Source organism: Hibiscus syriacus, unplaced genomic scaffold, assembly GCF_006381635.1.
Source record: "Hibiscus syriacus cultivar Baekdansim isolate YM2019G1 unplaced genomic scaffold, ASM638163v2 tig00110429_pilon, whole genome shotgun sequence".
Taxonomy (NCBI): domain Eukaryota; kingdom Viridiplantae; phylum Streptophyta; class Magnoliopsida; order Malvales; family Malvaceae; genus Hibiscus; species Hibiscus syriacus.
In genome coordinates, this window is record NW_024062733.1 from 9885758 (window position 1) to 9913378 (window position 27621).

Sequence of the window (27621 nt, forward strand, 5' to 3'; positions counted from 1 at the left end):
GTGATAGATAAATTTAATTGATTATTAAAAAGTTTGAGGACTTATTTCATTTAAAAAAATAAAAATTATTTAGATTAAAAATATAAAAGATAAAAAATTATTAAAGTACTCAATACATTAAATATAAAAATACTACAAAATTAAATTATTAAAAAAATTAATTTAAGGACTACATTGAGATTAAAAAAGATTTAGGGACCATATTGATTTTTTATAAAAGTTTGAGGGTTTCAAATATCATTAAATCAAAAAATTATTTTTAGAATGATTTAAACTTGTGTAAGTTAAGTTATAAAATCTAAATATCATGTTTCCTTATTTTTCAAATTTCCAAAACAATTTTAATGAAAATACTGAAAATATTTTTTTATGTTTTCATATTTTCACTTATTTTTTTATTTTCCAAAAATCATTTTCTAATTTTACAACCAAACAGTTTTTTTTCAATATTTTCTATTTTCTAAGAAAATGAAAATGAAAATAGCCAATATTTTATAAAACCAAACGGACTCGTTTTCTACTTTTAATTAACATAAAATAAAATATGTTTATTACTTTCAATCAAATTAAATTTCCTACTTTCTCTATTTTTTTTAATTTTACATCTTTATTAGTATGAGTTAGATCAAATTCAGGATGAATCTAGAGCGCACATCGCACACCGAAACAACCATTAATATGACACACCAATGCACACCACTAATTAAATTATTCTTATTAAATAAATATGAAAAAATATAATGACCTTTATTATTATTTAATTTAAATTTTAGTAGTAATTTAATTTAAATTTTAGTAGTAATATAATTAAATTATATTTTTTATAATTATTTTAGAAAATTTTATTTATTTAGGATTGGAGCACTTAACTTATTTAAGTTTACAAAATCTTTCCAGTAGTAACCATAAAAAACAATCGTTGACAACTCTATTTATCGCTAAAAAATTGTGTTCTTCGACATACATTGTCGCCGCCAAGAGGAAACTGAGATAAATAGGAAGGGATAGATTGATTGTGCATGCTTTACGGATGGTGTAACACATCGAAAAATCCACAATTTAAAACCCTAGTAATTAGGGCTGAACAACGAAACTGAGAAAAACGAAAAACCGACACGAACCGAGTAAAACGGTTCGGTTCGATTCGGGTTCACCTATAAATGGTTCGGTTTCGGGTTGATTTAAAGAATAAATTTTATTGATTCGATTCGGATTTTCCATATGGAACCCATTTGACGGGCATTGAACCAAATATCCGGTTACCCACTTCCCATAAGCCCAATTAAAGTTAACACAATGTAGAAAACCCTAACATTCTTCACTCTTCAGCACAGCCGTTCTCTTCTCCACTCTCCACTACGGCACTACCCAGGCGCAGTCACTTATCACAGCGCAGGCGCAGGCACTTATCACAGCGCAGGCGCAGCCACCGGTACTATCACGCCACAGTCCGACTGCCAACCATCGGGTATGTCTCTCTTCTCCGTTGGACTGTCTTTTATTTCTTCTTTGTTTTTCCATTTCTGCCGATAGAAATCCTGAAACTTTATTGAAAATGAAGCTTCTGCATGCTCTCCTCTGTCAGTTCTCTTCACCGTTTGTATGTTTTTTTGGGCAACAAATATGTTGAATAAATTACTATTATAGGAGTCAGTATATATGTTATTGTAGCATCCTTTTAGCTTTGCCAAGTAAGATAACGGTACCTAAAGGAACAATGTTAACTCCAGAACAACATATATTGCAAGAAAAAAGTTCTCAAAATTTCTCATAACAGAAAACAAGCAATCTATCAACTCCAGAACAAACTACAACAGCAAAACATATCTGGATATCTTGTGCTAATGTTCAAGCAGCATTTTGGGCTGCAAGCCTCTTCCTAGCTTCCTCAACGATTGATAACTTGATACCCTTGCCCTTGGGAAGGGATACCCATGGCTTTGTTCCTTTTCCAATGGTGAAGACGTTGCCCAGACGAGTTGCAAACTCGTGCCCAGCAGCATCTTGAACATGGATAGTCTCAAAGCTACCCTTGTGCTTCTCTCTGTTCTTAATCACTCCAACACGGCCTCTGTTCCTTCCTACAGTCACCATGACGACATTTCCAACATCAAACTTAATGAAATCAACAATTTTGTTGCTCTCGAGGTCCAGTTTGATGGTGTCATTAGCCTTTATAAGAGGATCCGGGTAGCGGATAGTACGCCCATCATATGTATTGAGGTATGGAATACCTTTCTGGCCAAATTGGACAGATCGAACCTTGCACAGCTTAAACTTGGTTTCATCACCAGTGATGGCATGAAAACTACTCTCTTATCATCAGAGTAGAGTTTGGAAATGTATAAAATGAATAAATCATAGTTCAAATGGCCATCTTTATATGTTTTGCATTTTCGAAAGTTGTACTGAAACTCATTTACTTGATCGCCTTGAATCATTATTTGTGGACTAAGTTGCAGCTTTCTAGTTTCTGTTTCTGTCTTGGAATCTTATAGTTCATATATAGTCCATGCATTATGGTGTTTACCATTAACATTGGTCATGAATAGTTGGGAGTTGGGAGGTGGAGTAGGTTAAATATCAGTTCAAGTAAGCAGAGTATACGTGTATTCATTGAAAATGTTTTCGGTTTATGAAAAACCGTTTTACCGAACCGAACCGAAAAAATCAGTTTCATATAATTCAGTTTTTTAACCATTCGGTTTTGATTTCGGTTTCGGTTTAAATTTTGGAAAACCGTTTATTTCGGTTCGGTTCAATTTTTAGTAAAAAACCGAACCGAACCGAATACACTTCTACTAGTAATTGAGAAATTTTGACCTAAAATTCTTAAATTGAAATCAGTGATCAAACTGTAAATTGGTAAAGATTGAAGTCGTAGTTGCAAAACCCTAGGAAAAATTATGACTTACCTTCAAATTAGAGCAATTTTATTTGATATCAAACTCTCCCCTTCCCCGTTTATAACTCTGCGCAGCCCTCCCCTTTTATTTTTAAAACCCTAGCAGCAATCCCATCTCCCTTTAAGCCGCCGCCGCTCACTCCTCCATTGCCCTTCACGCCATCTGACCGGTCAGGTAAGCTTGTCGACCGTCTCCTTTAACTCCGTTCCTGCTGCCGTCGACCCGAAGTCGCGTTCGCTCGAAACCAGCGAGCTTTGCTCGCGAATGCGCCGTCGTCGCGGCCTGCTTTGACCGTCCGTGGCCATGGTGTGGCCGGAAGTGACATGGGGAAAGCCTATCTGGTCGGAAATTCACTGGGCAGACCCTCGTCAGCCTTATTTTCTTTATATACTTTCGCCGTTTGGCAGCTAAATGGCCTTGGTGGCCAGCCGTTTAAGGCCACGGCGAGCGTGGCTGTGAGTTCGCCGTCCCTTGGGGCTGCTGTCGGTACACCCTCGTCGTCGGCAGTCCCACTTTTTTATACTGGCAGCATCCGTAATCGAGCGAAACTCCACTGTCGGTTCACCGATTCGAACAAGAAAAAAATATTTCCGTCACCGTAAAAAATATTATTTAAGTTCTGAAATTCGTCATTGGAATCTAAAATTATGCATTGTGATTTTTGCAGGGAGTTCTGATCCGGGAATCGAGTTACCGCCTTCGTCACCGTTACATGCTAACATCGAACCGACTCGAGCTGCTTGAGTTACCTGTGAGTGTGAATTTATTATTTTAGTTTGTTAGCCTTATTGGGAAGTTTAAAATAATTTATTAATTGTTAAATATTGTTGTAGGCACTGATTCGGATCGACCGGCCGACCGAGGAAAGTGTTATCACCGTCCTTAGCTATTTATCGAGGTGTGTCTCTATCGGTGCTACATATGTTTGATTTGTTTGTCTGTTTACTTGGTTGTTTGATAATGACTTGAAAATATGTTTAAATATGAAATTAGTTGTGTTTATTATGATTAAGAAAGAATAAGTTATGTGATGCAAGATGTAATGTCGGAAATGTGGATTATGTGATGTGCGTGCAAATATGTGATTGCATGAAAATAATGGAAAACTGATTATATGCTTTGGAAACTAATCATGTGATACCTCTTAATCGAATCGGACTTCGGATTTTACGTCATTTTGCATGTCATGTTGGGATGTATTCTGATAGGGAATGTTCAATGCATTAACTCGATGGGGTCAGTGTTACCTATTTTCGGATTCAATGTTAAGTTTTTAACAGAGGGGTACTAAAATGAAACAAAAATCAAACTTTTAGGTATGATTTTGAAACTGAATTGAAAGTTTAGATACTAAAACCAACCAAAACTAATAGTTTAGGTACTAAATCCGTAGTTTATCCTAAAATTATATATAGGCCCTTTTTTCTAATTTTCTTTAAAAACCTATTGTCTCGTCTTTTTCTCTTCTGACCCAAGCCCTAAGGTAAAATTTTTAAACCTATTCACTCGTCGTCTTCTCTTCTGACCCAAGCTTAACTTGAATATTGATTTCTACTTTGGGTCATAAGATTTTGATTTATATTCAATATGCATCTAAATTGCTCTGCTATATTTGATTTTCTGTTTTCGGCCCTACTGGTTTACTTTGTCGAGAAGGACTGTGTATTAAAGCTCTCGATTTATCTATTTTTCTATTACACTGCTATTTGAGACCGTTATTGAAGGTATGTTTATATGTAATTCTTATGATGGATTAAGAAGATATTGAGGGCATGTTTGTTGTGATGGGTGCATGTCAAGATTAAGAAAATATTGAGGGTATTTCATTAGTCATTTAAATCGTAATTACCTTTGGAAATAGTAGTGAATCTTCGGTTGATAAATGAGTTGGAAAAAGAGCTCAAGGTATTAGGTGAAGACCATTGGGGATATTTGATTTCTGCCTCTGTTTGTGCATTGCTCTGCTATATTTGATTTTCTGTTTTTTGATGATTATGTTTGTTACTCTGTCTCCCTTTGTTTATTTTGCTTTTTTGAGAAGATATATATTATTTTGAAAAGCTATAGGTTTAGTTATTTGTGGTTTAGGGATTAGGCCTTTGGGTTTGGGAGAATTAAAAAAAATCATTTTAACGTTCCATATTTCCCTTTTCCTTCTTCTCCACCAGCTGTTTGGCGTTTAATTTGGATTCAATTGAAGAGGGGATATGGGTAAAGTGAAAGGGAAGCATAGGTTAGATATCTACTATAAGTTAGCCAAAGAACACGGCTACCGTTCCAGAGCATCATGGAAGTTAGTACAACTGGATGACAATTTCAGATTTCTAAAATCAGCGCATGCTGTCCTCGACCTTTGTGCTGCCCCCGGTGGTTGGATGCAAGTGGCCGTGCAGCATACACCCATCGGCAGCCTTGTACTCGGTCTTGATCTTGTTCCCATTGCTCCTATACGAGGTGCCATCGCTCTCCAACAAGACATAACCAAATCCGATTGCAAGTCCAAGGTTAAACGAGTCATGGAAGAGCACAGGGTTATGGCTTTTGATGTCGTTTTGCATGATGGATCCCCTAATGTTGGTGGTGCTTGGGCTCAAGAAAAAATGAGCCAAAATACTTTGGTTATTGATTCTGTTAAGCTGGCTACCCAGTTTTTGGCCCCTAAAGGCACCTTTGTCACCAAGGTTTTTAGGTCCCAAGATTACAGTTCCGTTCTATATTGTCTCAAGCAGGTGATAAACAAAACCATAAGATATATCTCTCTGTGAAGTTTTGTTTTTTCCTTTGACACGCGTGTTTGGTTTGGTCTGCAGCTGTTTGAGGAGGTTAAAGTTTGGAAACCACATGCTAGTCGCCCAGAATCAGCTGAGACTTATGTTTTGGGGCTAAGGTATAAAGCCCCGGCAAAGATTGATCCACGCCTTCTTGATTTCAAACATCTGTTTCAGGGATCGATAGAACCACAAAAGAAGGTTTTTAATTTCATTTTAGGTTTCAAAATCTCTTAACTGACTACTTTTGTTCTCCTATTGATTGCATCTCTGCTCATTATTGTTCTTTCTGCCACATACTTGATGTAGGTGATTGATGTACTTAGGGTAACAAAACAGAAGAGACACCGTGATGGGTAAGCTTTCCCTTTATCATACAGCAATGTTACTGCTTTGTTGATAATGATTGAACATTTTTATTGAATTGATTCCTCTGCTATCTGATTTTAAGGTTTATGTTATGCTTTGTTTCTAAGTACATGCCGATTTCAGTTATGAAGACGGGGAGACAATCTCAAAGAAGATGTCTACTGCTGCTGATTTCATTTGGTCTGATTCTCCTCTCGAAATCCTAGGTTCAGTTACTACCATAACCTTTGGGGATCCAGCTTCATTGCCTATTAAGGATCACAGTTCTACCACAGAAGAGGTGATTATCTTTTACAGTATTGCTAATCATTACCTTCGTTAATACTTGTCATTACTTACTTTGTTGCTGTATTGACAGGTCAAAGCTCTTTGTGATGATTTGCGAGTTCTACGAAAGCAGGATTTCAAGCATCTTTTGAAGTAAGAAACATAATCCTTTTCAGATTTTCCCTTTTGAGTTTTTTAGTCTAAACAATTTGTGGTAATATGAAAATATGTAAAAGTTAAGCTATAATCAGTGCACTGGGTCCTTGATCTTTTGAGAGGAGCTTGATTTGAATTCCTATTGTTCATCAGATGAAAATATGTTAGATTTATGCGCATGAATGTGATGTGTATTGATTACCTTGATTTAGGTGGCGGATGCAATTGAGAAAAGCTCTGTCTCCTTCTGAAAAGGCTACTCCTCCAACTCCTACCACTGCTAAAGATGATGATAAAGGGGATGAGGAGAACGAAGATGATAAATTACTCAATGAGATGGAGGAGCTCACATATGCCATGGAGCGTAAGAAGAAAAGAGAAAAGAAGCTTCTTGCAAAAAGACGAGCAAAGGTTTATTGCCTTATTAAGAAAAATGTGATCCCTATGTTTATGTCTTAGTGCATGTTACCATGCAACAAATCATGAATGGAACGAATTTTGTGATTGTACCAATGATTATGTATCTACAATATAGTGATTAAATGATGCCTGGTAATCTTTTTGAAAGAATTACGCTTCCATCTTTTCGGGGTGATAGATATTTATGGTGTTCCACTTTGTTGTAGGATGTTTCGATGCGCACTCGTTTATTTGCTGATTTGGTACCTTGTTATTTTGCAGGAAAAATCACGGAAGGCAACAGGAATGCAAATAGATGCCCTGGAAGATGGTTACGTTGATCATGAGTTGTTCTCTCTTTCTTCCATTAAGGTTTGTTTTACCAAGGCTGCGAACTGGATAACTCCAATAATGTTTGTAACTAGTAAAAATACAATTTATTACTGCAAGTATAAAAGACCAAAACCAACACTCGTCACAAGGCTGCAGTTATGTCATTTGAACCAGGGGCATAGTTGATGTTTAACCTTATTGATTATTAATCTACTGTTTCTGAACTGAGAAGTTTTATTCTTAACATCGTTTCGGTTTACTTGCACTTTGTTATTGGAAACAATGCTCTGGCATGTGTTACTGTGCAATACTAAACTGTTGCTTACAGTTGTGGTTCTTTGATATTTCCTGAAATGTTACTTAGGTTGTCTTTTAAGCTTTATAATTTGGTAGAAACATTCATTGATGTCAGTCAATTACCATCTTTAGGGTAAGAAAGATCTTGCGACAGTTGATTCCACCGAGTATGATGGTGGCAACGTTGATCTGAGGGGTAGCGAAGATGAACAAAACCGAGAAGAAAGCACCGAGGATGAGTCACCCAGTGATATCGATTCTGATGAAGAACGCAGAAGGTTAGTATCTGCTTCTCATGACTGATATATATATATATATATATATATATATATATAATTTCTAACATTCTCTGTTTGTTAACCTTGTAATTTTAATGCTAGATATGATGAAAAAATAGAAGAGATCCTTGATCACGCGTATGAAGAGTATGTGTCGAAAAAGGATGGAAGTACGAAGCAGAGGAAGCGTGCAAAAGAAGCCTATGACAAGTTAGAGGTATGAAGCTCTTAAAGTGTGTATTAGAATTTAGAACTAAAAAATATTTGATCTTTTGTAGCAACTTTAACTAATAAGTGTTAACAGCCTCCTCTTTTCTGCATCAAGTACTACTTCCCTATGCTTCTCTTTTGTTAATAGAAATCCTGTTTTCGCGGTGCTAGTATCATTCCCTTATTTATTTATGCTTTTAATAGATAATGGCGAATAGTTGTTTATTGAATTTCCGTTCATGGCTGTTCAGGGTGGTTATGGTGATATTATTTTTTCTGATCATGATTCGGATATGGAAGAGGCTGATCCTGAAGCAAATCCTCTTATGATACCGCTAGATGACGGGGAAGGACCAACTCAGGAGGAGATTACAGACAGGTGGTTCGGTCAGGATATTTTTGCTGATGCCGTAGAGCAAGGGGATTTAGGGAAGTATGACAGTGATGATGAAATGGAGACTGATAAACGAAAGGAAAGGGCAGCTATTCCAGAGAGGTCCAAAGTAAAGAAAAAACAGGATGAAAGACTCGATATTCCGAACAAGGCCGAGGAAAAGAAAGCAAACAATGCTGCAGGCCCCAAAAGCACCAAACTCCTGGCTTCCAAGACACAGGATGATTTTGAGATTGTCCTGGCTCCAGCTACTGATTCCAGTGATGACTCGTCCTCAGATGACTCGGTAGAATATGACGTTGAGACGAAAACTGAGATATTAGCTTGTGCTAAGAAGATGCTCAGGAAAATGCGAAGGGATCAAATTCTCGACGATGCGTACGGTAAATATATGTTTCATGATGATGGTCTACCCAAGTGGTTCTTAGATGAGGAAAAGAGGCATTGTCAACCAATTAAGCCTGTTACAAAGGAAGAAATTGCTGCAATGCGAGCACAATTCAAAGAGATAAATGCTCGACCGGTTAAGAAAGTTGCAGAGGCAAAGGCTCGAAAGAAGCGGATTGCAATGAAAAAGCTAGACAAGGTCCGCCAGAAAGCAAACAGCATATCAGACCAAGCCGACATCTCCGAGCGGTCAAAAGGGAAGCAAATCGAACAACTTTACAAGAAGGCTACGCCCAAAAAGCCCCAGAAGGAATACGTGGTCGCGAGGAAAGGGGTTCAAGTTATGGCCGGAAAGGGGAAAGTCCTTGTTGATCGTCGGATGAAAAAGGATGCCCGGGCACGGGGAACTGGAAAACCAGGAAAAGGTGGTTCGAAGAAGGGAAAGAACGGAAGAGCGCGGAAAGGTAAAGGATCTGTCAAGGCTTCAGGGGGCAAGGGAAACAAAGGAGCGCGCATGCATGACTGAAGCAACTTAAGTTTTGAAAGGCACAATTTTGGATGAAATTAAACAATTTATACAAATGTTAGGACTGTTTTGTTTCTTTTGTTACAGTTGATTCATTAAAATTAAGTACAATGGCCGAGTGTTGAGGAATCAAATACTTTCATAGTAGCTTAAAGAGTTCCAATACTTTATTAAATTGTACCGAACATTACTTTATTAAATTGTACCTTACATAGATGTTCGATAGATGCTCGGTAATCAAATGAATCACGATTATATTCGAAGTTAACTTGGGATGGATGCTCGGTAGTCAAATGAATCTCGACTATATTCTATGTTAACTCGAGTTAAACACTTAAGTAGGGGGGATAGAGTTTCACACTAAGGTGTTTAAATGCTCACTAACAGAAGTGAATTTCAAGTGCGGATAGAGCTGTTCCCATCAACGCTGAATATATGAAAGTCATCTCCATATTATCCGGATATGAACTCTGCAAATTCCAAAATCGACAACTTTAGTACACTTCCAAACAAGAACCAATCTACCACTAAAACGAATCCAAGTAAAAGCTATAACAAGTAATAGTTCTCGATAATCTTTTTCGATAATGGTGCATTACGCGTACCTTTGATTCTCCGAAGATCTCCCCTTCTTGTACATAAATCTTCTCGAGTTTTTTTACCCATTTTATCCTCCCACATTGCTAACAGCTGATTCATGGAGCATGCATTCCCCAGGGGTCTCAGATACAAAGTCTAGTGTTCGAGGATCGTCTATGGCACTGATGGTGCATGCTGCAACATAGACATCGTTTACAACTTTATCCTTGACAGAATTCGCCAAAGACTCGATGGATGGTCTGCAAAAACTCTTTCTTTCTCCGGACGGGTCACTCTTGCAAAATCAGTTCTTCTTTGTATTCCCTCCTTCATTATGCAAGCTTGCAAATTGCCGACATCTCTCTGTAATGAGATTGAGCGAATGGTCAGATGCTTTATTTGGGGCTCCCCCTCCTTGACTAATCTCATCCCTCTAGCTAAATGGGAAGACCTCTGTCAACCTCTCCATACAGGCGGTCTGAGCCTTCGTCGAATAAATTTTCAGAACATTGCTCTCCTCTTCAAAATTTGCAATGATCTCATTCTCTCCCCCTCGGTTTCCTGGATCTTCCTCATGCGAGAGAAATATAAGATCATCGAACTATGCCCTTTTTCGATCTACCGTTCCACTTGTTCTAATCTGTGGCGTAGTTTGGTAAACGTATAGCGTTCTTTCTACACCAATTTGGCTTGGTCAGTGGGTGACGGACGCTCTATTAATTTCTGGACTGATAATTGGGTTCCCCCGATTGGCTCACTCCTCAACGTTGCAAAGACTAATTGTTTACTTAACTGTCTCTGATGTGTCTTCAGATGGTTGCTGGGATTGGGATCTTTTGAACACTCTCTTGGACCCGGTAGCTATTCATCATATGAGAAATATTATTGCTCCATCTTTTACGGTTGGTTCAGATATTGTTTATTGGTCGGTTTCACCAAAGAGGATTTTCATTGTTTCAAGTGCTTATAAATCCTTATGCTCCTCTTCTTGGGCCGCTACGAATCCTTGCTATTCTGTAATTTGGCGTTTACATGTTCCGGAACAAATTAGGAGTTTTTTTATGGCTCGCCATGAGAAATAGAGTGCTCACCAACTCTAACCGATGCCGACGAGGTATGGGAAATGATTCCTCTTGTTGTTTGTGTCGAGCTGAGAATGAAACTTTGCTCCATATCCTTTGAGATTGCATCACCGCTCGGAGCATTTGGCAGAGACTCCTCCAAGCTCATCCTTTTCCCTCTTTCTTCGATTTCGATCGTGAAGCTTGGCTCATGGAAAATCTCAGTTCTTCTTTCCGTTGTGCCGCATCCAATGGCCCTTGGTGCGTTCTTTTCGCCTCATTGGTCTGGAAGCTTTGGAAGGATCAAAATCTTCTCGTTTTTCAAGATGCCTCTCCTTGTTCGGAAGCTATACTTCAAGTCAGCATATCCTGGAGCAAACTTTATGATGACTGTGCGCCATTCGGAGTTCACACAGACTGCCCCCTGGATTTGGGGTGGGTCGCTCTTAATAACGATGGGGCTGTGTCACCCCAAAATGGTTTAATTTTGATTGGGGGTATCTTCAGGGATCATTCGAGGAATTGTTTAGGTGTTTTTCACAAATTGCTAGGGACATCAAAAATTTTTGAAGCAGAATTATGGGGCATATATGAAGGGATCCGTTCAGCTTGGCAATTTGGTTTTGAAAGAGTAATTGTTCAAAGCAATTGTGAGGATGCCATCCAACTTCTTTCACGGCTGTCAGCTTCGAGTCCGTTTGCTGCTGTTGGAGCTATCGCTCGCCTTCTTGACCAAGCTTGGGTTGTTCTTTTTTCGGAAAATCTATAGATAAACAAATATGGCTGTTGATTTTCTAGCTAAGTTCGATGACCTTCCCTCAGATGAAACTGTCAAAGTCGACCCTCTTCCGGATCGTCTGCTTTCAATTCTTCTTAGAGACTCACACGGCCGCCTTACTCTCGTATAGTTTCGTGATGTATTGGCTCCCATTCAAAAATAATAATAATAATAATATGTGGTCCCATACCCTTTTTTTGGATAATTTTAATTTTATTACCCAAGGTGCAGAATTCTGCTACATAAAAGATCCCATAATTGGGATAATGAACAACCTACTTACAACAAAATTTTAATAGTCTACACCCCAAATAGTACAAAGGTAAGTATTGAGACTATCTACTCTATTTATATTACTTCCTCTTAATTGGATACATACAATCTCTTTAATTGAACTCAAAATTTCGTTCTCACTTCTTTTGTTTCCTCGGTACAATCTTCTATTTCTTTCCTCCCATATGGAATAGATTAAAGCGCACCAAGCAAGTTTCAAGATAGTAGTGAGCAGGGACTTACCTTTCCAAGCACCATTGGCCCAGTCTATCATGCTCATCCAAGGTAAATTAGTGTTGCTTAAGCCCGAGAGGTTCAAAATGGCCTTCCATAAGGAAACTACCATAGGACATTCACTGAATAGGTGGTCCCTAGTCTCTTGTGCATCATTGCAAATTATGCAGGAAACATCAGTAACGATTCCCATTCTTCGGAGCCTTTCCCTAGTTGGGAGTCTATCCAGGAGAGTCATCCATGTTATAATGATGTGTTTGGGGACGTGTAGAGGAAACCATATCAATTTGTGCCATGAGACTTTATCTCCTTTTACCCGTAATTCTTTCCAGAAATCTTTTGTCTTCGTAGCTCCTGTAGATAAAACAGGGATTGCAGTTGCCCTTAGTTTAAGTAAGCGCCTGATACACCAGCTGGAGTTTGCTATGTCATCGACTAACAGGATGTCTGCACCTTTAATAACATAGCTTTTGATCCAAGCTACCCAAAAAGATCCCTCTCCCGCAAGGATGTTCCTGATGAGTTGTATCATACATGCTTTGTTCCATGTTTTTGTATCTTTTAGTCCGAGTCCTCTTTCATATTTCGTTTGGCAGATTTTCTGCCAACTGACTCTGGCTCTAGTAGCGGCTTCATCCGCACCTTTCCAGAAAAATCTAGAGCAAAGTTGTTCAATCCTATTAACAATGGCTTGTGGTAGAATTAACTGCCTGCACCAGAAGTTTGCAATACTGAAGAGAATAACTCTGATAAGTTCAAGTCTGTCAGCGTAGCTCAAGTGTGTTCCCGACCAGTGATGGAGCTTGGATTTGATCTTTTCAAGAAGAACCACACAGCCTTTTTCAGTGAGTTTCCTTGTGACTAAAGGAACCCCTAGGTATCTTACTGGCAAATTGTCATGTTTGAATCCTGTGGAATGTAAAATATGTTCAAGATTTCTGAAAGAGATTCCAGCAGTATAAAGTTCGCATTTGGTAGCATTAAGTTTAAGACCAGACATTTCGTAGAATTGGTCAAGGGCGCTGATGACTCCGGAAACAGATTCAATATTTCTTTTACAGAAGATAAGTAGGTCGTCTGTAAAAGAGAGGTGAGTGAGGCCAATCTTCTTACATTTTGGGTGGTATGCGAACAAGCCTTTAGTTGCTGCAATGTTTAGAATTCTAGAGAGCACATTCATTGCAAGAACGAATAAGATAGGAGATAGAGGGTCACCTTGTCTTATTCCCCTTGCACCCTTGAAGAAGCCAATCAAGCTTCCATCGAAAGAGATGGAGTATCTTGCTTCTTTAAAGCAGGTTTCAATCCATCCAATGAAAGTATTAGGGAGCTGTAGTGCATTAAGCATTGCAGAAATGAAAACCCAGTGTAGGGTGTCAAAATCCTTTTGTAAGTCAACTTTCAAGGCACATCTAGGAGAGATAACTTTCCTTCCATATTCTCTCACCAATTCTTGAGCAAGGAGAGTGTTGTCAACAATATTTCTTCCTTTTACAAAAGTCGATTGGTTGAGGGAGATTATTTCTGGAAGTAGTGTAGTCAACCTTTTGACTAAAATCTTTGTAATTGTCTTGTAAATAACAGAGCAACAGGAAATTGGCCGAAAGTCTCTAACCTTATTGGGATTAGGAACATTTGGAATCAAATCAATGGTTGTAGCATTGAAAGCTGGAAGGATGAAAGTCTCTTGGAAGAAGTATTTAATAGCATTTACAACGTCCTTGCCAACCACTGACCATGATTTTTTGAAAAAATATGGTGTGAATCCATTAGGACCGGGTGCTTTGTCATTCCCTTGGATGAAAATTGCTTTCTGGATCTCTTCGTCTGTTACCTCCTTGACAAGGTTAGAAGAAACATCTGAAGGCAAATTAAATTGCAGCAGATCCTTCAAAAGATTAGGCGCACAATTTCTAACACCGGAGTCTTCTGTGCCTAAAAGTATTGAGTAAAATTCAGTCACTTCGGAAGCCATTTCATCAAAAGATTCAATCCTTTTACCTTGGTCATTAACAAGAATTCGGATGGTGTCTCTTTTTTTTTACCGGAGATAATGGAATGAAAGAATTTTGTGCATTTGTCCCTTTCTTTTAACCATTTCACTTTGGCCTTTTGTTTCAAGTACATACGCTCTGCTTCTTCAAGAGATAAAAGCTCATTCTGTAGCATCAACTCTTTTGCAATAGTGTCCCGTCCTCGTAGAGTAGATAGTTGCAGTTGTTCCAGATCACTTTGCTTTTGACGTACTCGAGCAGAAAGATCACTGTAATATTCTTTGTTCAGGGTCTTGAGGCTTGTTTTTAGACGTTTAAGCTTGAGGAAAAGAACCTTCATCAGATTTCCTTGAATAGGTGGTTGCCATGACTGTCGAACTTCATTTAAGAAATTAGGATGAAGAGTCCAGAAGTTGAAAAATTTGAATGGTTTAGGTCGATTTGCTTGAACCTCCCTGTTGATCCAAACCAGAGCCATACAATGATCAGATACGCCTAGTGCAAGGAATTCCACAAATGAGTTATGAAAAGTATTTACCCATGTGGAATTGATAAGCACCCTATCAAGCTTCTTTGCAAGAAAAGATTGTTGTTGTTTGTTGCTCCATGTGAATGAAGGACCAAAGAAATGGTGGTCTTGGAGAAGAAGATCATGAGTGAAATCTTGGAAGTCCTTCATGTATGGAGTTAATATTGGACCAGTGTGCTCATAATCTGAACTTTCCTTCGAATGCAAGATAGCGTTGTAATCTCCTCCTAATATCCAAGGTAAAGAACCGAAATATGCTTCCATGTCACGTAGTTGTTGCCAGAGTTGTCTTCTAGTTACACCATCATTACTGGCATAGATAGCTGTAATAATGAGAGGAACACTCTTAAAAGTGCATCTGATAGTAATTGACTGAGCAAAAGCTTGACAAAAGGAGATGTCTAAACCTTTTTTCCAGAGGATCCAGATCGTCCCGTTTGAAGCAAAGTCATAATTTGAACAGGTATGTCATTGTGTAAATTTGGTTTTGAATATTTCAGCTGAATTCTCCAATTTGACACGGGTCTCGAGTAGACAGAGGATGTCAACTTTATTTTGAATATCCCTTTGTAGGACTTTTTCTTGTTTTAGAGGATTGTTTAATCCTCTATTATTCCAGAAGCTAATAATCATAGAGAAGGATAGCCCACACCCCCATTACTACATGATGGACTTTTTGCATTGTCGAGATAAATTTTCTTTTTTGATTTGAGGTCATTAACCAAACATGCTACTGTCGTAACCGTCTTTCGGTTGGGCCCCGAAATTGGGCTTCGACTTGAAAAATGTAAATTGGAGTCGCCACCGATCCTTTATTTTAAATTGAATGGGTAGATCGGATACCTTATTTCTTACCTGATCTGCGTCTTACCAATGATGTGTCGGATTTGGGAGTCGGTTACAGTCAAGGAAGGGTTAGCACCCTTGCACTGCCCTTTCGGTACTACGTAATTCCCAGTTGTCTTAAATTAAGAGAATTGAAAGTTTAAATTAAAAGGTAAAATAGCGATCCCAATTACTTACCTCTAACCGTTTTGAAAACGTACCCTTAAGAAATCAAGAAAAGTATTAGAATAACAAAGGTGACGAGGACAAAGCGAAGATTGAAAAAGTAAAACAAAGAAGAGAAAATAGGTAAATAACGACAAATAAAACAAAGTCGAAATGAAAATGAAATGTACACAAAAGTTTTTTTAAAAAGAATAATAAAAAACAAAGAATATATACACATATATACAATGAATTATCATAATTAATATAATAGGTAAAAACGATAGTTTTAAAAAAAATAGAGATATAAAATATTATGTAAAAACAAATAAATGTACACAAGTAAAAAAATGAAATAAAGGAAAAAACAATTAATAGATATATATATATATATAATAGACGTAAGAATAAAATATTAATAGCATATATATGTAATGATAGAGTATAATAGAAAATGACCAAACAGAGATAATCGTAACATACTTATAATACTAATAAATTTATAAAAAATATTTAAATTATGTACATATATAAACTGATATATAACATAAAAGAGATCAAATAAAAAAAATGCATACAATGATACAGATAACGAAAGGAAGTAAAAAAAATATATGCATACATATAATGAAAAGGACCAAATTATAAAAAAGGAAAACTGACAGAATTTAAAGAAATTCGAGGAGAATTGTGAAATTTCAGGGGTAAATTGAAATTAAATACGAATTGTGTGGCCAAATTAGAACGAAATAGGGGTTTAAAAAATCAATTTTGGGGTCAATATAGAAGAGTTCAAAATCAGAGCGACCAAAAGCGAGTTAACCCATCTTGAAGCGAAAACATGCGGGTTAGCTAAGCGGGTCGGGTCAGTGCGCGGGTCCAACGGGTTTAGTATATAAGTTAAAATCTTTTAATAAAATTTATTTCTCTCTTATCGTCCCAAAAAACGCTCCCCCTCCATCCTTATTCTCTCTTGGTGTTCTTAAAAATGAAGAACACCAACCCAGTTTTCCAGAAAATGGCCATCGGCCGCCCCCACTCCGCCTCGCCGCCGCCGTTGAACGACGACAGCCGCCGTTCAACGGCGGCAAAACTTTTATTTTTTATTTTTTTTCAAAGATCCCTAAAGCTCTTTCCACTCTCTTTTTAAAAATCAAAACTTTTTTAAAAAACAAAAGCCTCGGGGCTAGATCTGGGTTTGAAATCTCGAAACCCTTTCCCTTTGATCATCGGCGTAACCCACTCTTGGATTTTTTGAAGTCAGACGAAGGCAAAGCAAGAGGAAAAAGAAACGACATGCAAGGTAAAAAAAACAAAAATATTCACCTTTTATTTCTCTTCGAATCTAGTTACAAAGTAAAACTTTGAATCTGTTGTATCTCTCTTGATCTCTCGTAGTATATTGCGTGTATTTGTGTGTGTTCTTGTTGTTACAAGCGAATCGATTACATGTATTTATAGTCTATGAAATACTATCTTTAATAGAGTTTTATTTGATTTCAAATTCTAATGCTCCTTGGTATCTTCTGTTATTTTGGTGTGGGTGTTCCTTGCGATCACGACGACGAGGGAACCGGCTGTGAGAGGTGTGTTGTGCGAGGGAAACGTGAAGGACGAGGGGTCTTCGACGTGGAAGAGTCTTCAATGTGTGATGCGGCGCTGGTGGAGAAAGGATAAAACCCTATCTGGCTCATATCGTGGACCGTTGGATCAAATCTAGATCCAACGGTCACTGTTGCTAACGGCTGGAAGCAAGAGTAGGGCGAGCTAGGGTTTCTTGCGGGCTTGTTGGGTCAACATGTATTCTGCTGGGCCACGTGTATTTGGACCTGATACAAAAATGTAAAATGTGTTAATTTAATAAAATAATAATATTTATACAATATATATATATAATATAATATAATATATAAATATATATGGTCATGAAAAGCGTGTCTACAGCTGCCCCTCTTTGCCCATAGTCGTGTAACGGGATAGGGCAAAGATTGAAAGACACACTTTTCATTCTTATCGAATGCCCTCTGTCGTAGAGTTGAAATCCGATATTAAGACTGATTTGAAATGACTCCCTCATTGCGAGGTTGAGTTGAACTGGAAGCTTCTGAGCACAATGTCCTTCGTTGTGAAGTTGAAATTGAACTCAAAGTTGTTGTCGAGTGGCCTCTGAATCGTCTCTTGGCTCAAGATACTTCGTCAGGAAGGTGAAACTTGACCTGAAGACTTTGGTGTTGTGTGTTACAAATGACTCCTTCGTCGCGAAGTTGGGTCAATCTGCTGAGGTACAATACCCTTTGTTGTGAAGTTGTGTATGGCCCCTTCTTTGTGAAGTTGAGCCTGGGAATTAGATATCCTTCTTCGTGAAGTTGAAATCCAAGTAAGTTGTACTGTTCTGAGTCCAATATCCTCCGCCGTGAAGTTTAAATTGGCTCTGGAACTGGGAAATTGTTTGTTGACAACCAGCCGTCCCTTCGTTGTGAAGTTGAACTTGTGTTGTCCTGAGTCCAATACCCTTCGCTGTGAAGTTGAAATTGACTCTGAAATTGGGAAGTTTTTTGTTGACAACCAGTCGTCCCTTCGTTGTGAAGTTGAACTTGTGTCGACTCGAGTCCAATATCCTTCGCTGTGAAGTTGAAATTGGCTCTAAAATTGGGAAATTGTTTGTTGACAGCCAACTGCCCCTTCGCTGTGAAGTTGAGCTTGTGGTGTCTCGAGTCTAATATCCTTCGATGTGAAGTTGAAATTGACACTGAAACTGGGAAATGGTTTATTGACAACCATACGTCCCTTCGTTGTGAAGTTGAACTTGTGTTGTCTCGAGTCCAATATCCTTCGCTGTGAAGTTGAAATTGGCTCTGAAACTGGGTAATGGTTTATTGACAACCAGCCGTCCCTTCCTTGTGAAGTTGAACTTGTGTTGTCTCGAGTCCAATATCCTTCGATGTGAAGTTGAAATTGACTCTGAATGAAACTGAAAAGTGGTTTGTTGACAACCAGCCGTCCCTTCATTGTGAAGTTGAACTTGTGTTGTCTCGAGTGGCGTGATATCTTCCGTCGTGGAGTTGAAGTCGCTGATGTGTGGGTACGATATCCTCCGTCGTGGAGTTGAAATCGCGGATGGCCCCTTCTTCGTGAAGTTGAGCCTTGACTTGGATATCCTTCGTCGTGAAGTTGAAATCCAAGTATTGTATGTTGCGGGTGGACACGATTCCCTTCGCCGTGAAGTTGAAACCGTGGATGACCCCTTTATTGTGAAGTTTGGCTTCGAGCTAGATATCCTTCGTCGTGAAGTTGAAATCTACTCTCGAACCAATTGTGTCGCTTCGAGTTCAATATCCTTCGTCACGAAGTTGAAGTTGACTCTAACATATATGTGATGCTATGAACATATGTTATATGGGGCTTTGGAGAGAAATCTCGATCTCCGGTTGCCTGTCTGGAATCTTGAAGTTTCGATCCCTGGTCTGGAATTTCTTCAAATGTTCAAATCTGATGTTTGTTTTTTTATCCTTGATGCTTCTCGACCATCTCAAGTATATGCATGAGCCTTGATCGGCTTCCGAGTACCTGTACTTTTCAATGAATCTTTGTACAGTAATATGCAAATATCTTTTGCATAAGTAAATAGATCATTAAGTTTAAGCTCAATCCAAGATGCTCAAAAGGAATCGGTGTAGAGAAAAAGACTGTCTTTTATTCATGAGGAAAAAAAGAACAAATAATACATGGCAAATATTCTGGAAGATGAAGACATGATGAGGTATAAATGAATGTCATAGATTTCAATAATGCGGGCACTTCTGAGCTAAAAAGCCGTTAGGTGACCTTGAATACAGTCTTTGCCAAGGGATCTTTGAAAATGAGACAACATTCAGGAGAGTGCAACCTTTCTCCAACTCGTTGAGTCTGTGGAAAATTCAGATGCCGGGGAGTTTCAACTGTCTGGATTTCTTGAATTATCCAAATCGCCCTTTCGGGTTTTCAACTTGGACCCATCCTTGGTTGCAAGACGCCTTTTGCGGGTTTTCATCTTGAACCCACCTTATTTTTTTTCTTTTTTTGTTCTTTTTTCTCTTTTCATTTTTTTTCAATTTAGGGTGCCCTTTCGGGTTTTCACCCTAAACGTTTTTCACTTTTTGTTTTTTCTGTTTTGTTTTTTTTTTTCGAATTAGGACGCCCTTTCGGGTTTTCATCCTAAGCGAAGTATTTCTTGACTGCATCCGAATTGATGGGATGTGGCAGTTCGGGTCCGTCCATTTCAGCCAAGACAAGAGCTCCTCCGGAGAAGGCCTTTTTCACGACATAAGGTCCTTCCCAATTTGGCGTCCATTTTCCTCGAAAATCTTTCTAGACTGGCCAAATTCTCTTTAGCACCAGATCTCCTTTACGGAATATTCTCGGGCGCACCTTCTTGTCATGTGCTCGAATCATTCGTTTCTGATAAATCTGACCATGATGAATGACTTTCAGCCTCTTTTCATCTATCAGGTTTAGTTGATCATACCGGGATTGGGCCCATTTTGCATCATCCAGTTTGACTTCTGTGAGGACCCGTAGTGACGGAATTTCTACTTCAATGGGCATCACTGCTTCCATTCCATAGGCTAGTGAAAATGTAGTTGCCCCAGTTGAGGTTCGTACCGAGGTTCGGTAAGCGAACAAAGCGAAAGGCAACTTCTCATGCCAGTCTTTGTAGGTCTCGGTCGTTTTCTCCACTATATTTTTGATGTTTTTGTTTGTTGCTTCTACTGCACCGTTCATCTTTGGTCTGTAGATAGTAGAATTGTGATGCTTTATATTGAATTTCTCACAAGCAGCTTTCATCATTTTATTGTTCAAGTTTGTAGCATTATCGGTAATGATCCTTTCAGGTAAACCATACCGACATATGATCTTTTTCTTCAAAAACTTGCAGATAACAGATTGAGTGACATTGACGTAGGAAGCAGCCTCTACCTACTTGGTGAAATAATCGATAGCTACAAGGATGAAACGATGACCATTCGAAGCCTTCAGATGGATTTGCCCAATTACATCCATGCCCCACATAGAGAAAGGCCATGGTGACGTCATAACATGAAGCGGATGAGGTGGAACATTTATTTTATCTCCGTAAATCTGACATTTATGACATTTTCTAGCATAGTTGATGCAATCGCTTTCCAGTGTGGACTAGAAATATCCGCATCTCATTATCTGTCTCGACATCATATGTCCATTTGCATGTGCTCCACAAACTTCATCATGTACTTCTTCCATTATCATTTTTGCCTCTTCAGCATCGATGCACCTTAACAGAACTTGGTTATGGCTTTTCTTGTACAAGACCTCCCCATCAAGGACGTATCCAGCTGCCATCCTTCTAATGGTTCTTTTATCGGTCTCAGTGGTTTCCTCTGGATAACTTCGATGCTTGATATAATGCAAAATGTCATAGTACCAAGGCTTAGTGTCCTTTACTTCTTCAATCTGGTAGCAATGAGTCGAGTACTCATACGACTGCATGTCAATTGCCATCATTTCAGACTTTCCGCCAACTTTGAATGCGGCTGCCAAGGTAGCCAAAGCGTCAGCCTTTTGATTTTCTTCTCTTGGCACATAGTGGAAGGTGACTTCATCGAATTCTTCGAGCAGATCCAGTATTAGCTTCCGGTATTCCATCAGTTTTGTATCTTTGGTTTCCCATTCTCCACGGAGCTGATAGATTACTAATGCTGAATCCCCGTATATCCGCAAGGTCTTTATGGTTTTCCCCAGTGCAGCTCGAAGTCCCAAGACACAGGCTTCATACTCTGCCATGTTATTGGTGTAATCGAAATTCAGTCTGCTGGTAAATGGATAATGATTCCCTTCTGGAGAGATCAGTATTGCCCCGATGCCATGTCCTAATGCATTTGATGCCCCATCGAAATACATTTTCCAGGAACTGTCTGTTGAAGTACTTGTTTCTTCTAAGGATAAAGCCATCAAGTCTTCGTCTGGAAAATCAAAGTCTAATGGCTCATAATTCTCATCGGTTCTGCTTGCTAAGAAATCTGATATGGCACTTCTTTTTATGGCTTTCTGACTCACGTACTCGATGTCGAATTCAGACAAGAGCATCTGCCATCGAGCTAACCTTCCAGATAGAGCGGGTACACCCATCATGTATTTTAGTGGATCTAGCTTGGAAATCAACCAAGTGGTGTGATACAACATGTATTGTCGGAGTCTTTTTGTAGCCCAGACTAAAGCACAACAAACCTTCTCGATAGGAGGATATCTGACCTCGCAATCGGTGAACTTTTTGATCAGATAATATATGGCTCTTTCCTTTCTTCCAGATTCGTCATGTTGACCCAGGACACATCCCATTGAGTTCTCGAATATAGATAGATACAAGAACATAGGTTTTCCTGGGATGGGGGACATTTAGATAGGAGTATGAGACAAGTACTCCTTCACCTTCTTGAATGCAATCTGACAGTTTTCATCCCATGCTCCAAGGATGTTCTTTCGGAGAAGGTGAAAGATTGGATCACACTTATCGGTTAACTGAGATATGAACCGAGCTATGTAATTCAATCTGCCCAGAAAACCTCGGACCTCGTTTTGTGTTCGAGGTGGAGGTAGATTCTGGATAGCCTTAACTTTGTCAGGATCAACCTCAATGCCTCTTCTGCTGACCACGAAGCCTAACAGTTTTCCGAATGTTACCCCGAAGGTACACTTGCTAGGGTTCAATCGTAACTGGAACTTCCTCAATCTCTGGAAGAGCTTTCTCAAATGCTCGATATGTTCATTCTCGGTCTGTGCCTTGACAATCATGTCGTCGACATAAACCTCGATTTTTTATGCATTATGTCGTGGAACAGGGTCACCACAGCTCTCTGATATGTTGCCCCAACATTCTTTAATCCGAAAGGCATCACTTTGTAGCAGAAAGTTCCCCACATTATGACGAGAGTGGTCTTCTCCATGTCTTTGGGGTGCATCTTGATCTGATTGTACCCCAAAAATCCATCCATGAATGAAAAGTAGTTGTTCACGGCTGTATTTTCTACCAGAGTGTCTATGTGTGGCAGAGGAAAGTTGTCTTTGGGACTTGCCTTGTTTAGGTCCCGGTAATCGACACACATGCGTACTTTCCCGTCTTTCTTCGGTACAGACACTATGTTGGCCACCCACTCCGGATATTTGGTCACTTGAAGAAAACCGGCATCAAATTGTTTCTTGACTTCTTCCTTGATCTTAAGGAGCATTTCTGGTCGCATCCTTCTCAGTTTCTGCTGCACTGGTTTGCATTCTGGTTTGATTGGCAGTTTGTGGACTACCATATCTGTGTCTAATCCTGACATGTCTTGATACGACCAGGCGAACACCTCTCTGTATTCCTGAAGTAAGATTATCAGGTTGTGTCTTGCTTCTGTCGAAAGAGTTGTGCCGATTTTAACCTCCTTTCGGTCTTCCTCACTACCCAGATTCAAGATTTCGATCGTCTCTTTATGGGGCAGTATTTGTTTATCTTCTCTTTCTACCATTCTCAACAATTCGGAAGGCAAGTTACATTCCTCTTCAATGTCGCATTCATCAAATTCCCCGAGACAAATAGTTGATTCAAAATCCACCTCCGGATCAGGATCATTAGTGCCTGCATTATTGTTATCTGTGGATCTGAAAGAAGGGAAAATGTGCATGTGTGAGAGGAATATATCCCACACGAAATAGTCAAGAATTAAATTCGAGAGAAAGTGGAAATGAAGTACAAAATGTAGAAGATAGACAATGAATTCATAAAAGAAATAAAGGAAAAATTTGTTTTCCATGAGAAGAGAAAAGAAAATGCATCTTTTATTGAACTTAAACATAATGTTTATTAAACCTTACAAAAGATCACCTATTGCCCCGGGTATAGGCAAATAGGGATAGTTCGAATATTACTCTGAAAGATTCTTGTAAACCACATGTAGTTCTTCGACTGACCAACTGCTAGGCACGAACCCAGGTGGCAGAGGGCACATCCCAAATCTATCCTCGTTGTCAGCATTTCCAGTGGTTACGGCATTGATGCTCAAATCTTCCAAAGCCGCTTCTAAATCTGACAAGGTGTTCTCAAATACATAACCACCTGACTTGAATGTGTGGCAGAGAGGTGGGAATGTCATGGGTTCCCATTGAAATTCACTTCCAGTCAACCTGGCTAGTCTTCTTTCTCGGTTCTTCTGAACTTCTTTTCTCTTCTCATGGTAACTGGGCTGAAAGCCGAGCCCAAACCGGTCTGGATTTGAAATAGGAATGACTGGATCAATCCTTCCTTGCAGAAATTTCCCAAACCCTCTTTCAGTTTTGGCACCTTGTCCCAATGTTTGCATGATCTCCATTCTGGTACACTTGGAAAGCCGGGGTCTAGGAAGCGTTCTTCCTTCTGCCACAAAGGTGGCATTCACAAATTCCAAGGAACAGAATGAACACTCCTCTGCTTCCTCATCTACTTCGATGTATGGGGCCTCCGTGGTCACGCTTGCCACGATATCCTCCTCAGCATTAATAATTACTAAGGCTCCGTCAATAACAAATTTAACTTTTTGGTGCAGCGTGGATGGTACTGCACCTTCTTGATGAATCCATGGCCTTCCTAAAAGACAGTTGTAAGAAGGCATGATATCCATCACCAGAAACTCGATATCATAGGTGGCAGGTTCGATGGTCAACGACACCTCAATCTTGCCAACTACCTCTCTCTTGGTCCCGTCAAATGCTCGAAACACGTTCTGACAAGCTCTCATATGAGAGGTATCTATTGGCAGCCTCTTCAAAGTGATTAAAGGCATTACATTTAGGGTTGAGCCATTGTCAATCAATACACTTGGCAGAGCATGCCCCTTGCAGTAGGTAGTGATGTGTAATGCCTTCGTTCGGCCTCTTCCTCCGGATGGAATCTCATCATTTGAAAATGAGATGAGATTATCAGCTTGAATATTATTTACCAGTCGATCCATCTTGCTGACTGGTATGTCTTGTGGCACGAATGTTTGATTCAGGACTTTCAACAGCGCCTCCCGATGTGCTTCTGATCTTAATAAAAGTGTCAACATTGAAGTGCGTGTTGGCAAGTTGTGGAGCTGTTCTACGATACTGTACTCGCTATGTTTCAAAAATTTGAGGAATTCTTTAGCTTCTTCATCCTTTATAGGTTCATTGATAGTCAGCACATCTTCCTTGAAGGGTTATAGTGATCTCTGCCCCACTTTGTTGTCACATTCTTTGGAAGTACTTACCTGAAATTCGTACTTCCAAGGCACTTGCCGATTATCCTTGTATTGAAAAGGTCGAGGTACCGAAATCACCACCTTTGTTTGTGGAGTTGTTGTTATCATCTTTTCCTTAGGGGTAATGATCAAAGGACTACCCCTACCGAGTCTTTTGTCTGATTATTCTCCGGTAGTGCAAATGTATGCTTCCGGGGAATCCTGAATTTCTTTATAAAACTCCAGCTCCTTCTTGTCCATCATGAGCTGGACTAATGTCCTGAATTCGGAGCATTCTTGCACTTTATGCCCCTCTTCGTTGTGGTAACAACAATAGTTACCACCGTTATTCTTTGCTGGACATGACTGTGGTGTAAAAAACCCTTCCTTTACCATTTGGCTCCATACCCAAGCCAAAGGAGCTTTGACTTCTGAAACATTGGTTTTGATTCTCCTGCCGTTTTCGGTGGTGATTGCATTAATTCCGGTCTCCGGGTGATTAGGCAAGGGATTCTGGGAGACGTTCGGCGTGTCGAAAGTGATCCAATTTTTGTTCTGCATTCGCTGTACAAGCCTCTTGAATGCGAGACAACCTTCGATCGAATGCCCTTGCACACCACCATGATATTCGCAGTGAGCGTTTTCGTCATACCATCTCGGATACGGGGGCTTTATTGGATCCATTGGGTAAGGTGACACTGCGTGAGTGTCGAAGAGCTGTTGATATAACTCTTTATATGTTATGGGAATGGGATCGAACTGCTCCCTTTCCCTTTCTTTCCTTGGTTCTCTTTGAGCTTGATTAGAAGCACCAGACGGTACAGCTGCAATGGTTTTTGAGCTTGAGACCGTAAATCCCTTGTTGACGTTGTAAGTGTTGACATTGTTGATCTCTCGGTCTTTTTTCTTCATGGGAGGCTTTTTACTGGAGTCTCTTCCCACGATTTTCCCTTGTTTAATGGCTAACTCAATCATTTCACCAGCCATGACTAAATCTGAGAACCCTCCATATGTAATTGCCACCAGGTGTTCGAAGTAAGGTGCCTTCAGGGTTTGTACAAACAACTTTCTAGTCTCTTTTTTGTCCAAAGGTGGATGAACCTGTACAGACAAATCCCTCCATCGCCGCGCGTATTGTAGGAAAATTTCGTTGTGTTTCTTCTCCAGCCTTTGTAACATAACCCGGTCTGGTCTCATATCGTTGATATGCTTGTATTGCTCCAGGAAATACTTGGCTAAGTCTTTCCACGTCTTGATATGAGTTCGGCTGAGCTGGTTGTACCACCGAATAGCCGAACCGGACAGGCTCTCCTGAAAGCAGTGGATTAGGAGTTGGTCATTCCCTCTATATCCTGTCATCTTCCGACAGAACATAGTGATATGGGCTGATGGGCAGCTGTTTCCATCGAACTTCTCAAACTCAGGAACTTTAAACTTTGGTGGAAGCACCAAATCTGGAACTAGGCTCAGTTCCCTTGCGTCCACTCCGTAATAATCATGGTCCCCTTGGACCATCTTCATTCGATCTTCTAACATCCTGATCTTCTCTTCCATCTTTCTTGCTTTGTCATCTTCATCGAAATCCGGGATATTGTAAACATCCGGATGGTTATCAGGATTAGTTGTGGAAGTTTGCACCTTCATAGCAGATGATGTTTTTCCTTTGACAACAAAAGAATTTTCTTGTGTTTTGGGTAAGAGTTCGGGTGAAATAACTACCTGTGGAGTTGGTGACATAGTTACCCCCTCGGAGGGACTTCCCCCCTACTGCACTAGCTTGTTGTAAACCTGATAGCTTGGCCACGATTTGGTCGACCAAAGACTCCTGGTTTTTCTTGATGGATTTCAAAATGCTCTGACTGTTTTGAGCCATCTTATCTTCTAGTTCTTTTTGCAATCTTGCCATGTTCTCCTCGAGTTTCTCCATTCTGGCCTCCATTTGTCTCTTCTTTGCTCGAGTATTGTGTGGGTGATGCATATTTAATGCTTGCGGTGGTAAACTTGGTATTTGTTCTTTCTCTTTCTGAGACATGTTCTGTTTGTTAATACGAATGTAAAAACATGGAAAATATGAAAAAAATGCAAGGTATGTAATGTATGATGTATGCAATTTAGAGGCATTGATCCAGAAAAGTGTCCATTATTATAAATAATCCTTATTCAGACAAAAATGTTTTATCTTGTAAGAGACATAAAAACAATCAAAGGTACGTTCGAACTAAATCCTCTAGACCCCGAACAGCTTCTAGTAGGTTGACAAGTCTTCTGCCTTCATCTGTGACTGGTTGAATGCCTTGTCGAACCACTCCAGCTTCCCTTGCCAGGCCATGAAGATGACGGGCTGCCTTCTGTACTTGATCTAGGAAATCTCGTATGACTGCGTCTCTAGCCTTTACCCTTTGTTGTGCTTGCTCCCAACGGAAACACCACTGTAGATCTCCATCAAAGGGCACTATCTGAAGCTCAGCTGCTTGCTTCCTGAATTCATCTACGATAGCTTCTAACTCAGCTATTGTTTTTCCATCTTTCTCATGTTGTTTCTCCAGATCAGCCATTTGGATTCTCAAGCATTGATTTTGATGCTGACTGTCTGCTAAGCGCCTCTGAGCAGTTTTCAACTGTTCCTTCCAAGCTCTTTCATCAAATCCCTCAAACTTTCTTTTTAG

General features: G+C 39.5%; 3 protein-coding genes across 3 annotated transcripts; 1 reads left to right on the top strand and 2 right to left on the bottom strand.

Moving 5' to 3' along the window:
* Positions 1 to 1326: 1326 nt before the first annotated feature.
* On the top strand, positions 1327 to 9513 carry LOC120125149 (adoMet-dependent rRNA methyltransferase spb1-like). The gene is made up of 13 exons (XM_039143644.1): positions 1327 to 1468; positions 3574 to 3657; positions 3740 to 3804; positions 5075 to 5635; positions 5717 to 5875; positions 5984 to 6030; positions 6167 to 6323; positions 6402 to 6463; positions 6679 to 6877; positions 7148 to 7237; positions 7628 to 7773; positions 7876 to 7990; positions 8235 to 9513. The coding sequence occupies exons 4-13, from the start codon at positions 5114 to 5116 to the stop codon at positions 9288 to 9290; spliced, it is 2553 nt and encodes an 850-aa protein (XP_038999575.1). The 5' UTR covers positions 1327 to 1468; positions 3574 to 3657; positions 3740 to 3804; positions 5075 to 5113; the 3' UTR covers positions 9291 to 9513.
* LOC120125036 (40S ribosomal protein S4-like) lies at positions 1750 to 3211 on the bottom strand. Its single transcript, XM_039143550.1, has 2 exons — positions 3095 to 3211; positions 1750 to 2313 (listed from the first exon to the last, which is right to left on the bottom strand). Exons 1-2 carry the CDS (start codon positions 3209 to 3211, stop codon positions 1849 to 1851), a joined length of 582 nt encoding a protein of 193 aa, XP_038999481.1. The 3' UTR covers positions 1750 to 1848.
* Positions 9514 to 12000: 2487 nt separating the features above from the next.
* Positions 12001 to 26828, bottom strand: LOC120125037. The gene is made up of 8 exons (XM_039143551.1): positions 26675 to 26828; positions 25364 to 25653; positions 24380 to 24517; positions 23982 to 24132; positions 23709 to 23805; positions 14261 to 15096; positions 12225 to 14150; positions 12001 to 12008 (listed from the first exon to the last, which is right to left on the bottom strand). Exons 1-8 carry the CDS (start codon positions 26826 to 26828, stop codon positions 12001 to 12003), a joined length of 3600 nt encoding a protein of 1199 aa, XP_038999482.1.
* Between the last annotated feature and the right edge of the window lie 793 nt (positions 26829 to 27621).